The following is a 15600-nucleotide window of genomic DNA, read 5'->3' as shown; positions in this document are numbered from 1 at the left end:
CAGCATTTCTGATTTTCATTTAACTGTGCTAAAACAAATGTAAAAATGTGTTATATAATATATTTATATACACAGCTATATATATATATATATATATATATATATATATATATATATATATATATATATATAAAATATATAATACACACACACACAACACTTTTGTTTTATAATAATGATAAAAAATAGCTTTTTTTTTTTTTTTTTTTTTTTTTTTTTTTACAAAATTCAAATGATTTTTTAATGGTAAACTAAATTGCTTTCACATACTATTTGAAATAATTGTAGGCATCATAGTATAGTATGTACGGCAGTAAGCAGCAGATCACTATTATTTCACTGTGAACATAACCAAAAATACACCATAAATGTTACAGTATATGTTTTCTGTGTTCCTTTAGTTTCTACTGTAGGGGCTGGTGTGGTTAATGAGGAGGGAGCAACATCAGAAATGATGCTCAGGTGAGAACAGCTTTCAGCTTTATATATGCTAAGAATGATGCCCCGTGGTCTAAAAAATACTAACATCTCAAGGAGGAATCATCAGAATCAGAATAAGCTTTATTCGGCAAGTGTGCATAAAACAAGGATTATGTAATAGGAGGTAAATGAAACGTATTCTGTAGTATTCTGCTACAGAGTCTGTAGCTACTATTACTCATTAATCCAGCTGGTGTTTGATGCTGTAGTCTTTGGCTTCCTCCTGACAGTGATTTTGAGTGGGTGTGGGAGGAACTGCAGTACCTGCGCTCTCAGCTAGAGGGCGACAGAGAACAGCAGCAGCTACAGATGGTTTATTTGTGCAGGCAGAACCAGAATCTTGCCATTAGTACACAGCATTACATTGGCTTGTGAGTGCTGCCAGCAGTGGCCCGTGTGCAGTGCAGTGTGTGTGATCTTGTCAATTAAATCTTACTTAGTCATTTAAGATTTTGTTCTGTATTTTATCTGAGTGGAGGTCTTTATAGCCAGATTTAGGCTCCATTCCAATTTATATAATAATCATACTGTATAGTATGCAAGTTTCATTAATCTGTCCCAAATTACACTACCTTGCAAAACTTTAAATTTTGCAAGAAATGAATGCTTTTTCTCAGCAAGGATGCATTAAATTTGATCAAACCACTTTTATAAAGTAATTTCTGTTTCAAATAAATGCTCTTCCTTTGAACTTTCTATGCATCAAGGAATCCTGGGGGAAAAAATCCCCAAAAGTATGAATCAGCACAACTGTTTTCAACATTGGTAATGTTTCTTGAGCAGCAAATCCTCATATCAGAATGATTTCTGAAGGATCATGTGACACTAAAGACACCAGATACCGAAGTAATGATGCTGAAAATTCAGCTTTGAGCACAGGAATAAATTACATTTTAACATATATTCAAAAATTATTTTAAATTGTAATCATTTTTCAAAATATGACTGTATTTTTGATCAAATAAATGCAACCTTGGTGAACCGAAGGGACTTTTCAAAAACTTGACTAAACTTTTGAAGGGGTTTATTTATTTATTTATTTTTAAGTATGTTGTTTGGACTAGTTGCTGCAACAGCAGATTTTAAATTATCATAAAACTGATATAAATTTTAAGGTAATTTTTTGTAGGGATGCACGATATTGGATTTTTGCCGATATCCGATATGCCGATATTTTTCAGCTCATTTTGGCCGATGCCGATACCGATGCCGATATATGTTTATTTTTTCCCTTTGTTTGGAAACAACACCATTTTGAGCAAAAACAATTTTTTTTCATTCTGGTTTCAGATTTCTGAGGTCTCCTTACTAAAAGGATTCTTGTTGAAGATAAATAAATTTTAATAAAGTTCTTTTTATGATAAGAGTATATTAAAAGCTCTGAAAATAACAATAATAAAGTCAGTAATTTTTCACCCCAGATGCAGCTGTAACCTTAATATTGTATTTTTGGATTTAACGTTTGTGCACATGAAGTGGGGGTGGCATGACATCCATTGATGCTGTCTTTTAATTCTACAATTATTGTAGAGCTCCTTGGATTATTTTTCATCATCCATTTCATAAAATTTTATTACAGATTAATACACTGTATATAAAAGTATTTAATTTACAAGTGTCATGCTTGTGATTTATGACATCATTACTGATTTGTTTATTCTGAACAAGAAGTAACTTCAATTTATTTGTGTATTCTACTTTTCATTGTATTATTGTAACAACAGCGCCCCCACTACATGTATAAATATATAGCGGTCTAGCGGGAGGGCACTAGGACCTGGAGGAGCTTCTGCTGCTGTGGAGGCTGCCGCACGCGCTAGAGAGTGGGGAGACGCGATTGGGCTTGTTTTGGGCTAGTTTTGTTGTGAAAACGTGGCAAATCTGCTGCTGACGGTCACGTCCTTCTGTACGTGCATTCAGAAATTCAAGGCAGCATTTAAAAACAGTCAATATAAATCACTGTACATGCAATGTATTTTCTTGTTTTCACTTGAAGAATGACTGCAGTGCTGACATGGTCTCATCTGTAGCACTCCTTGCACACGTGAGTTATTGCAGGCGCATATCAACACGTTATCATATCGGCAAGGCATATCGGCATAATGTTTTCATATCGACCGATGCCGATTTTTATATTTTAAGCGTTTATCGGCCGATTCCGATGTCGTGCCGATAATATCGTGCATCCCTAATTTTTTGCTCATGTACCATATGCCACAAAGTTAATGCATGTATAGTGTTAAGTAAAAAGATCAGATTTGGGATTTAGCCTTACTCGACTTTTACAGCCTAATTTCCTTATATTATCTTGTGTGGTATTGTTTATTGATTAGTTTTGCAGTGATTGTTTTCAGACAGTTTTGCTCTCTCTGTAATTATTTGTCTGTCTGACAGACTCTCTGCAGAACTACAGGAAAAAGACCGGCACATTCAAGCCTTGCAACATCAATTACGAATGCAGGTTCCCAGAATGCATCAGTGCTCAGACTCTGAGATGAGTGATAGGCTGTCCAATGATGGTACCTCATCCTTCCACGACAGCCCTCCTGCACTGCGCAGGCAGACCCCCAACAGACTTCACACAGGTAACACTCACCTGATCAGCTTTAATGTCATTTCAGTTTTTTGTAAAAGCACCTGATCGCACCTGATCTGATTGTTTAATCGAACTGAAACGGACTCCGGGTTAATAAATGAATGTAGTCTCGGTTCATGGCAGCACCTTTTAGATCAAGCTCAATTATTTATCCAATACACCTTCTTGATTTCTTACCTCTTGACCTGGAACGAGATTCAGGTCAGTTTTGGAGAGATTTCAAGTCAAGTAAAATGTATTTGTATACACATTATTTCAAAACAGCTGTACAGATATTGTTCATAATATCTTAATTTCTTAATGCCTTATAGTTACATTTAGCAGATTAGAGCTGGAAAATAATTTTAGTTTTAATTTATAGTAATTTAAGACTTTTAATACATCCAAACTCAAGAAGGTTTATATCTTATATAGCTCAAAGGGGCCAAGGCCAAAATGTAGACCATTTTTGTGTGCTGTTATACAGTTTAAAGTAAAATAAATCCAGGTTTTTTTTTTATGTCTCACTTAATTCTCTTTAATATAACTGTTGTTCAATTCAAAGTAAAATGTTAGGCAATGTTGAGTGTCAGGATCCAGTTTTGCTTAGGGCCCCCAAAATGGTCTGTGAAGTTTAGCAGTGACTCTTTTGTCCACTCCTGACAGGAAAATGGAAATATTTGCAAGACTTTCTAATGTTTACAGACGGAGAATAGACCTGTGAAATGTAAAACACATTAAACAGCACAAGTATCTGTCAGAGCATCTGACTTTTTAACTATATTTACTTTGACGGCCTTAATATAAAACATGTTTCCTGTTTAAGACTAATTGGATTATGCACCTTCTGCACGGCAGTTCGCTCTGTATCCTCCGTTATTTTTAATTTGTTCGCGTAATATAAAACTACTGTATATTGCTATAAACAGTATTGCCTCATACTATATTGTTTATAATATATAAATATATCGATATCTCGTACAAACTCGATATATACGCCCAGCCCTAATCTGTGGTGCTGACAGCTTGAGTATTTGGAGTCGTGTAGTGAAACGGCAGACACTGAGGCTGGTGTCCCATTACAGGCCCTTACAGATGCATTATTCAGCATGCACTGTTTTCTCCTCTGCCCTCCAAAGACCTGTTAAGAGAGTGTGTGTGTTGCTAATTTGTAGAGTATTTTGTATCTTGCAAACGGATAGATTTGGCTCTTTTGTAAAGGCATCAGCACAGGATGCAGGACTAACTCTCATAGCATTAGCCTAGCAGGTGGAAGGAGTTTGTGACTCCTGATCTCTCTTCAGAACAGCCTGGTTCAGGTTTCCCAGCTGGGACACAATAGATCGGGAGATTGGAGATGCACTCCGTGGACGCGTGATGGACTACACTTTGACGTTTGTTTAGCACTAACATTCTTGGAGGGGAATGAATTGATGCTGAATTGACAAGCAGACCGTATACATGTTCATGAGAGTCTAATTTGTGGTGGTGCTGTGGTAAACTTTCTACTGGATTGGAAGTGTTCTGAGATCTGGTGTTATAAGGACACCAGGTCTAGGTTAACAAAAGTTCAGCTCTGAACATAAGTGAACAAATTATGGCTTATAATGCCATCTCTCGTAGCAGATGGAAGAAGGTGCTAAAAGGTAAACCTAGCTTTACTCTATTCTTAACTGTCCAGTTCTTCATTTAAGTTGTATTGATGCCTTGTTGTCTTGAGTTGTAGGTTGGGTTTAAGTGTACACAATTTGATGTTTGAACCTGTTTTTTTATTATTATAATATACTGTATATTATAGTATTATTAATATTATCAATTTGCTTTTATTATGTTTTCTGTTTTCATTTGAATAACTTTGGCTTTCACTTGTCATTTTTGTTAGTTTTTTTCTTAAATATTTCTGTTAAGCTTTCATTTGTTTTTATTTTAGTTTTAGTAATTTTAGTATTTGAAATTATTTCAGAAAAGTTTGGGTTTAGTGACAGTTAAAAAAAAAAACATTTGTATTGCAAATAAATGTTAATCTGAACTTTCGATTTCTCAAAGAATCCTAAATAAATCATCATCAGTTTCCACAAAACTATGAAGCAGCACAACTGTTTTCAACACTGATAATAATCATAAATGGCTCTTGAGCAGCAAATCCTTATATCAGAATGATCTCTGAAGGATCATGTGACACAACACTGGAGTAATTTTCTAAATTAAAGTTAATTTATGTATCACGTTTGTTCTAGTGTGCATTTGTAAACCACTTCTGTTCTTTTTTTGCGTCCCTTGCAGGCCTGAAAGCATCCAATGGCGATGCTTTTACAGATATGGGGCTGGAATCTGGGGGCGTGATTGATGGTGGAGGGGGGAGTGTCCGAGTGCTACATCGGGAGAATGGGCGTCTGCAGGAGCAGCTGAGAAGCAGCGAGGAGCTGAACGCTACACTTCGTAGTGAACTGGACCTCACACGCTCCATCCTGAAGCACAACCCACAGAACCAGATCAAAGACAAACAGCTGGAGCAGCAGCAGCAGCAACAGAAGAACATGTCAGCGAGCAAGACTATCAACTCAGGTAGAGCTAACAATGTGTTTGCTTGCACACACTGGACAACTCTGCCCAGAATGAGCTCTCATTAATCCAAAATCCGCATAAGTATATAATAAAACATTATAAGATAATGTAACATATTAATATTTTACTGTATCATATTTGATATGCGCATTTTTAAACCCTCTAACATGATCAAAACTTTTTTAGCAAGTGATAAGCCTTGGGGTCGTGTCTCACGTGTCTCTTTGCTGTGAAATCTTTACTTCTTTTTATAAAGTAAACATAAAAATTAGGGCCGGGACTCGTTTAAAAAAAAAAAAATCTAATTAATTAGAGGCTTTGTAATTAATTAATCGAAATTAATCGCATTTTAATTGCATATACACATTTGACCTGAGAACAATGAGAACTAATTTTTCACATGGATTTTTAGTACACCATTGAATAATGACTGAATGCATAAGCTTAATCAACAAAATATTGTTTATTTATTTCAGTCCAGCAGACCAGCGCAATGTTTGCCATTAAGTGTAGAAAAAGCATATTTGTGATATTTGAGGCTCGATGTGCTGCGCTAATACGCAAATTCCTTGTTGTATAGCTTGCACACAACCATGCTCTTGTCGACGCTTCCATCCTTTTGTTTTTTTTAAACAAATTTTCCCATCCACGGGGCCAAGCAAAGCGGTCTCATCAGCTTCTTCGGTCATGTTCACTATGGTTTGTTGTGACTCATGAGCGCTAGTTTGTGTTCCAGTACAATCGGTCCGTCGAAACTCATTCATTAAAAAACGTTCCGCGGTGCAAAAATAAGTGTGGTTAAAATGATTTCTTTTTTTGCGTAATTAATTAATTAATTAAGTAATTAACGCGTTAAAGTCCCGGCCCTAGTAAAAATATCTTTTATATTGTTAGTAATGGTTTATTTTTAAAAATGGTTTAATTTAAATAAAATTTGAATCGATATTATGATTGATTTTACTGACTATTATGTAATATGACGTTCTTTACAGGGTGAGGTATGTTCTTGGTTAGGATGGATTTATTTTAGTGCTTATTTATTATGTGCTTATGTAATTTGAGAGTCAGAAATCTTTTACATTATAATACAAGTAATGTTTTCTCTCTTTCTTGTAGATCTATTAGCAGAACACTTGCAGGAGATCCGAGCGTTGCGTCAGCGTCTTGAAGAGACCATCAGAACCAATGAGAGACTCAGAGAACAGTTAGAAAGAAAGTTACAGGAAGCAGAGAAAGACTCAGGTGAACACACACACACAAACTCATACAAATTAATTTCATGTTTAAAATTGCTCACAATGCTCTTCACATCTACAAATCACTTAATAAATGTATGTTTGTGCTCAGCAGCCACTAACATCTACATCGCTGGTTCTGAAGATCAGGGTCACATCAGCAGTGAACTCCACTTCCTCTTGACCCAAAACCACACACTCAAAGAGCAGCTTAACCAGGGAGCACGAGGTAACAAACTCTAACAGTGTAGGTCCCTGAGGGACTTTAAACGTCTTAAATTACATTACATTTCATCAAATTTAAGGCCATGAAAGTCTGAAATGTTGTACATTAGTATGGCATAACTTGTAGTAAGTTTTTGAGTGTCGGCTGAATTAGTTTTTCTGGTGTTTCACACCGTAGGCTCCCGTTGGATGGCGTGGTTGTTGTTTTTTTAGGGGGGTGTAGAATTGGTATCCGGCCGTCAATGAGAGCGAGAACTGATTGGCTATTCAGCTTAGATAACAAGTCAGTGCACGAGAACAGCGAGCAAAGAAGTTAAACGGTACAGACAGAAGGCTGTTCTACAGTTTACATCATCTATTCAATTTTACATCATCTTACCCGAGTGTCCCTGGGCAAATATTTGAATTAACATGAGCCAAGAGGAATAAAGAAAGTGATCAGCAGGATTGATATTCAAAACCGTAAGCATGCGCTGCTTGTTTGCTGTTTGTGTATCCACAGCATCGGTTTCCCGTTTTGAATGACGAATATTGATGAATATATCTGTACATACAGACTGTTGTCTCACTCAGGCAAAGAGCGCAGTGATAGCTGACAGTCGGCTGTAGTTCTCTCTGTGTGTTCAAGTCCATATTTTTTCCCTGACGCTGGGTGTGTCCCTACCTTTAGTACATACTTAATCAGGTGCACATTTATTGGAATTGGTTTAATACAGAAATAATTTTATTTGTGCAGGTCTTAACAGGGTCTTAAATTAGATTTTTAAAACTGCAGATAACCGGTCTAATTTGTTAAAACTACTCCTGAATGTTATCTTTTAGCTGTTGTCATAGGTCTGTGTGTGTGTGTATCTGAATTAAACAGATAAACAGAAGGAGAACGATCGCCTGAGGGAAACTTTGGCCCGACGAACCGCTAAACTGGAACTTAGCAAAAAAGAGTGTGAAACACTAAAACAAGAGAGAACTCAACTACAGGACAACCTGTACAGGTAACACACACACACACAGCCTTATATGGGACATCCATCTACAAGACAATATATATGTCTAGGTGTGTTTCCTATAGAAGAGACCAGCCGCAGATAACAGAGATCCAGTGACATGTAATGTGTGTTTTGTATCTTGTGTCATTCTCAGAAAGCCTGTGTAATGAGTTGTTTTAATTATTGCAATTATTTGTAATCTAGGAGGTAAATGTGTGATTGTGTGTGTAATATGAAACTCTCATTAGCCAATCTTGTAATGTCGTCCCTGAATCTTTTATTTGTTGCACATCAGTGTTTCCTACACCCACATTTGCATTTACAAATGAGTATCTTTATCTAGGACCAAACAACCAGTTAATATTTAAACGCTTTTAAATCGACTTTCAAAAGTTTTACAGCATTTTTCAGCTGTAAAAAGGTTTGAGTCCAGTTTGATTTTTAGTGATTCAGTTGTTAATGATGTATCATGCATGATATATTGGTGACAATATCGGTATAAATATATATATTTTTTAATGTTATCATTATAGTTAATTAGACCAATATTTGCATTTCCTATTTCAAAAACAAAAAAAAACAAGTTTTTTGTTGTCGTCCAATTAATTGTTTGCGCTTAGGCATTATTTTATTTCTTTGTAAGGCAATTTATTTTTTTATTTTTTTGATAAAGAAATTTGGCCATCAAAATGAAGGAATCTAATTGTAATAGACCAAATTAATAATAATAGACCAAAATCGATAACTGATGCTTCTCTGTCGTCATTCGTCACATATACGCTTCGTGCATTCGGAAAATGTGGAAAGGAGGCGAAACACAAGGTAGTAATAAAAAAATCGCCCACTATCGCGAGCTTGAGTGTGTGTGTTCGAGGCTGTGCGTGTGCGTTGAGTGTGTGCGTGCGAGGCTGCGATCGTGTGTGTGTGTGTGTGTGTGTGTGTGTGTGTGTGTGTGTGTGTGTATGCGAGTGTGTGTGAGCGTTAATTTAACTTAAATGGTTAGTTCACCCAAAAATAAAATTGTCATTAATGACTCCCCCTAATGTCGTTCCACACCCGTAAGACCTCCGTTCATCTTCAGAACACAGTTTAAGATATTTTAGATTTAGTCCGAGAGCGTATCTAAGTGTATGCACACTATACTGTCCATGTCCAGAAAGGGAATAAAAACATCATCAAAGTAGTCCATATGTGACATCAGTTAGTTAATCAGAAACGCTTGAAGCATCGAAAATACATTTTGGTCCAAAAATAACAAAAACTACGACTTTATTCATCATTGTCTTCTCTTCCATGTTTGTTTTCAAACCTCAAATAAAGATTCAAACGGTTATGAATCAGCGGATTGATTCATGATTCGGATCGCGTGTCAAACTGCTGAAATCACGTGAGATTGGCGATCCGAATCATGAATCAATCCGCTGATTCATGAAGAGTGATTCGTTTTGTTAATGTAATCAAATAAATAAATATTTATAATTCTGACTGATTCAGTTGTTAATGCAACAATTGTTTTGATTTAATATATTATAATGTTGTGTAAGGACTCGGAGGACATTATTTTGGGCCTGCATTGATGTGAGCATGTGTGTTATAGGCTGCAGTGTGAGAACAGTCATCAGAGACAGCAGCTGTCTGACACCCAGCAGCTCCTGCAGTCTGTGCGTGTGGAGCTACAAGTGCATGAGCACATGAAGAACTCCACACAGACTCACAAAGGTACATGCACTGAACATGCTGTTGAGGTAGGCAGTTTGCTAGGTTTGAGACGCCGCTGATAGCTGTGTGTGTGTGTGTGCTCAGGAGATGGCCGTGGCTCTGGTTATGAGGGTGGTTCAGCGGTGGATCTGAGCGAGCTGCTGGGCGAGATTAGACAGCTGCGTGTTCAACTGGAGAGAAGCATCCAGACCAACACCACACTGAGACAGAGACTAGAACAACAACTATTGACCCGCAATGACCACAGATCAACCATTAACATCAACTACCTGCTGCATAAAACAGGTACACACACACAAACTCCATTATCAGACTCTATTTGTTTATGCAAAGTCTTTATCAAATGTATTCAGTGCCGTTTCTAGGCATAGGCAAACTAGGCGGTCGCCTAGGGCGCCAACAGCTGGGGGGCGCCAGTGAGCCCCCACCCCAACAAGATTTTTTTGTTATTTCATATATATATTATTATTAATATTTCGTACTTTTGCTATTTTAAGGCATTATGATTAGTTGCGATTATTGGAGTGAAGTCGCCATGGTGATAGTGGCGCTGCTGTAATGAAATGAGATCATGTAGAGGGCGGCAGGGAACGTCGTCATCCGTGGCGTTGTAACGCTTGTGTCCGAGTGAAAAATGCGGATAGCTCACTTAATGTAACTGGAGTGGATGCAAACACAGAGGCGATTAACATCAAACAGATCGCACTTTATTCCCCTCTGAACTCTCATCACAAACTCCCTTTCCGTCCACAGCATTACTTAATAAAACAAAATAACTGACTGTTAGCAAAAGAAAAGAGAAAATAATCCCCACACATGGGAGCACAAGACTCAGTGCGGACATTCACAAAATGCAGACTTCGTTTGCATGGAGCGCGCGCAACTCTTAAAGGGGCCACACTATATTTCTACTCGTTACAGCTTGCTTTAGTTTCATCATCATGAAAAGGTCAAAGCCATCAGGGGCTCAGTATCGTAAAAAAGAAAAAAGAGGAAATATAAAAAAAGCGAAATATACAGGTATGTTAGCTTACTTATTGGTTACTTGTTCTCTTCTAAGCTGGTGGCTCTATCATAACTTTGAGCAAAACTTTACACTGAATATTAGTACTGGACGGACCATATGAATCTTGCCTAGGGTGCCAGAAAGGCTAGAAACGGCCCTGAATGTATTATTTATAAAGCTGATGAGGTTTACAGGGGTTTTGCCATGTGAAGGTTAAACCATGTCAAAGTGGCAGTAGCAATATAATGAAGGGTTCAATAAACTGTGGTAACTGGTACAGGCAGATTCAAGAAAACAAATGTTTTTCTTTCAGATGAAGCTGGTAAATCAGATGTTCTTCACTTACAGACAGAGATGTCTAGTGCTGCACGTCATGGTACATATCTTTATTTTTCCCCTCGTTTGTGTTTATAAAGATGCTTATCAGTTCATCAACAGGTTGAGTTGCAGTGATGAGTCTAAAGAACATGTTATATAATCTAATTTCCTAAAAGCCTGTTTATAGGATAAATTGTGAATTGAATTGTAAACTATTTATACATCGTGGTAGTATTTTTTTAGTGCCATTATATTGATTTATAAATCAAAAACTAATAATTCAGGAATAATAATTTCATAAAACTATTCCCAGGAATATGCATGCTAATAAGCAACTCGTTAATGGTAAGAATTGGACCCAAACTGAAGTACTGATATTTTTTGTGAAAAATAAATAAATCATTTTATTTTCACATGCTGGTCACACAATCTTCTCTTTGTGTTTAGACAGTGGTAGTTCAGCGGACTCTGGTTCATGTGCTCCGTCCCGGCTGGTACCGGGTCACCGGCTGTGGGCGGACAGACGCGGACGTCACGTTCTGGGTCTGATAGAGGACTATAACGCCCTGCGCAAGCAGATCAATGAAGCCAAAAGGCTCACTGCAGATCTGGACACACAGATACATGACTGTGGCAGGGTGAGTACACACACACACACACATACTCTCAGTCTCATGTGTGCTAGGCTCATGTTTCAGTTCTCAATGTGTTTTCTGTGGTATGTGTCAGGCTGTGGATCAGCTAAAGAGCTTCTCTGGTGGTGTGAACACCATGCAGCAGGTTCTGGAGGAGGCTGCTCGACTTCTCAAACTGCTCTGGAGAGTCTCACTGCCCTCAGGAGACGGCACACACAGTCAACAGGTAACACACACATGGTCATATATGACATAATCATATGATAGTGATGTCATACCGTAGACATCTATTGTTGTCATATGAATAAATATAATGCCTACAGAGTAAGGAAGGAATTTAATAAAATTAAATAAATACATTACATGTTTTTATTTAAATAATGTGAATGTGTGTATGAATATATGCTTGTATAAATGTATGCAGGTGTGAATGCATGCATGAATTTATGTATGTGTGTGTATATTTATGCTTTTGTTTATGCATTCATGCGTGAATGTATGTATGTTTGTATGCATGTGTGAATGCTAGGGGTGGGAATCTCTAGGCAAATCACGATTCGATTACGATTCAGAGGGCTACGATGCGATTTATGAAACGATTATTGCTACATCTTTTTTCTATACAGATTTTCTTTTTCGCATTTGGAACTTTTAAAGCAAAGTATTTGTAATGACCCATAATGAATTTACTTCCAATTACTTCTTTTATTAATAAAACAAATACAAGTAATTTTACAAGTCAACAAGAAGGTTACATTTGCCAGAATGTCCCAACATTGCCAAAAGTGTCTGTAGCAGCATTGTAAATTAATACAGACTTCAGCATATTTTAAATCACTAACATAAAGTAATAACCAACACCCTCCTGTTGTGTGCAATGAGCAATATAATCCTTCAGAAGAAAAAAAAACATTTTGCTGTCCCAAAATACAGCTTTTATACCAAAATATAGAATTCTGTACCAGCAGCTCTCATGCAAAATGAATGCTTGTGGACTTCAGAATATTCTGAATAACTAGCAACATACAGCTGCTTTTCTGCACAACTAAATAATAGTCTAAGACTTAAATCTAAAACTAAATCCTGAGCACAGATACTTTTTTTCCATTCGCTATACCACAATCAAAAACCGCTTGTTTTTGATTGAAGCAAATCCTTTTTGGTCCTCTGGTTTGCAGCCACTAGCGGTACAACCGAGCGTTGGAAACATTTGGAATGAATGTACGTATGAGTGTTTGTATGTTTGAATGTATGTTTGTATACGTATGTATGAATGAATGAATGTATGTATGAATGAATGAATGAATGTTTGTATGTGTATGTATGTATGTATGTATGTTTGAATGTATGCATGTTTGAATGAATATATGTATGTATGAATGTATGTATGTTTGAATGTATGCATGTTTGAATGAATATATGTATGTATGAATGTATGCATGTTTGAATGTATGTATGTTTGTATATGTATGTTTGAATGAATATATGTATGCATGTTTGTATGTATGTATGTATGCATGTTTGAATGTATGTATGTATGTATGTATGTATGTTTGAATGTATGTATGTTTGTGTATATATGTTTGAATGTATGCATGTTTGAATGAATATATGTATGTATGATTGAATGTATGCATGTTTGAATGAATGTATGTATGTATGAATGTATGCATGCATGTTTGAATGTATGTATGTATGTATGTATGTATGTATGTATGTATGCATGTTTGAATGTATGCATGTTTGAATGAATATATGTATGAATGTATGTATGTTTGAATGTATGCATGTTTGAATGAATATATGTTTGTATGAATGTATGCATGTTTGAATGTATGCATGTTTGTATGTATGTATGTATGTTTGGATGAATGTATGTTTGAATGTATGTATGTTTGTATGAATATATGTATGTATGAATGTTTGAACGTATGTATGTTTGTTTGAATGAATGAATGTATGTATGTATGTATGTATGTATGTTTTTGTATGTATGTATGTTTGTATGTATGAATGTATGTATGTATGTATGTATGTATGTTTTTGTATGTATGTATGTTTGAATGAATATATGTATGAATGTATGTTTTTAAATGTATGTCTGTATGTATGTTCGAATGTATGTATGTATGTTTTTGAATGAATGAATGAATGTATGTATGTATGTTTGAATGTATGTATGTATGTATGTTTGTATGTATGTATGTTTTTGAATGAATGAATGTATGTATGAATGTGTGTATGTTTGTATGTATGTATGTATGTTTATATGTATGTATGAATATATGTATGTATGTATGTTTGTATGTATATATGTATGAATGTATGTATGTTTGCATGAATGTATGTATGTATGTATGTTTTGAATGAATTAATGTATGTATGTATGTTTGAATATATGAATGTATGTTTGTATGTATGAATGAATGAATGTATGTTTGGATGTATGTTTGAATGTATGTATGTATGAATGTGTGTGTATGTTTGTATGAATGTATGTATGTATGTTTTTGAATGAATGAATGTATGCATGTATGTTTGTATGTATGAATGTATGTTTGTATGTATGAATAAATGAATGTATGTATGTATATATGAATGAATGAATGTGTGTTTGTATGTATGTATGTATGGTTTTGAATGAATGAATAAATGTATGTATGTATGAATGTATGTTTGAATCTATGTATGTTTGTATGAATATATGAATGTATGTTTGAATCTATGTATGTTTGTATGAATATATGTTTGAATGTATGCATGAATGTATGTATGTTTAAATGTATGTATGTTTGTTTGAATGAATGTATGTATGGTATGTATGTATGTGTGTATGTATATATGTATGTTTGTTTGAATGAATATATGTATGAATATATGTTTTTAAATGTATGTCTGTATGTATGTATGTTTTTGAATGAATGAATGTATGTATGTATGTATGTTTGTATGTATGTATGTATGTATGTATGTATGTATGTTTTTGAATGAATGAATGTATGTATGTATGTTTGAATGTATGTTTGAATGTATGAATGTATGTTTGTATGTATGTATGTATGTATGAATGTATGTATGTTTTTGTATGTATGTGTGTATGAATGTATGTATGTTTTTGTATGTATGTGTGTATATATGTATGAATGTATGTTTGAATGATGAATGTATGTTTTTAAATGTATGTATGTTTGTATGTATGTATGTTTTTGAATGAATGAATGTATGTATGTATGTATGTATGTTTGAATGTATGTATGAATGTATGTTTGTATGTATGTATGTTTTTGTATGAATGTATGTATGTATGTTTGAATGTATGTTTGTATGGATGTATGAATGTATGTTTGAATGTATGTCTGTATGTATGTATGTTTGAATTAATGTGTATATGAATGTATGTATGAATGAATGAATGAATGTATGTATGTATGTTTGAATGTATGTATGTTTTTGAATGAATGAATGTATGCATGTTTGAATGTATGTATGAATGTATGTTTGAATCAATGTATGTTTGTATGAATATATGAATGTATGTTTGAATCTATGTATGTTTGTATGAATATATGTTTGAATGTATGCATGAATGTATGTATGTTTAAACGTATGTATGTTTGTTTGAATGAATGTATGTATGTATGTATGTATGTATGTATGTATGTATGTTTGAATGAATATATGTATGAATGTATGTTTTTAAATGTATGTCTGTATGTTTGTATGTATGTATGTTTTTGAATGAATGTATGTATGTTTGAATGTATGTCTGAATGTATGTATGTATGTTTGTATGTATGTATGTATGTATGTATGTTTTTGAATGAATGAATGTATGTATGTATGTATTTTTGAATGT

The 15600-nt window shown here is 35.0% G+C and overlaps 1 protein-coding gene across 7 annotated transcripts in view; it reads left to right on the top strand.

The window, feature by feature from the left end:
- Window positions 1-15600, top strand: part of cdk5rap2 (CDK5 regulatory subunit associated protein 2) — a 67389-nt gene that overhangs the window by 34624 nt on the left and 17165 nt on the right. For 6 of the 7 annotated variants that reach the window (XM_067424125.1, XM_067424122.1, XM_067424127.1 and 3 more), the window contains 11 exons: window positions 402-462; window positions 2875-3065; window positions 5339-5620; window positions 6737-6862; window positions 6968-7084; window positions 7946-8072; window positions 9664-9785; window positions 9870-10070; window positions 11105-11167; window positions 11557-11747; window positions 11839-11970. In XM_067424125.1, the coding sequence (XP_067280226.1) occupies window positions 402-462; window positions 2875-3065; window positions 5339-5620; window positions 6737-6862; window positions 6968-7084; window positions 7946-8072; window positions 9664-9785; window positions 9870-10070; window positions 11105-11167; window positions 11557-11747; window positions 11839-11970 (1613 nt within the window). The remainder of the gene's footprint in view (window positions 1-401; window positions 463-2874; window positions 3066-5338; window positions 5621-6736; window positions 6863-6967; window positions 7085-7945; window positions 8073-9663; window positions 9786-9869; window positions 10071-11104; window positions 11168-11556; window positions 11748-11838; window positions 11971-15600) is intronic. The other variant, XM_067424124.1, reaches the window with a different exon arrangement.

This window comes from Pseudorasbora parva, chromosome 18, assembly GCF_024679245.1.
Source record: "Pseudorasbora parva isolate DD20220531a chromosome 18, ASM2467924v1, whole genome shotgun sequence".
NCBI classification, from domain to species: domain Eukaryota; kingdom Metazoa; phylum Chordata; class Actinopteri; order Cypriniformes; family Gobionidae; genus Pseudorasbora; species Pseudorasbora parva.
This window is presented reverse-complemented; position numbering and strand designations above follow the sequence as displayed.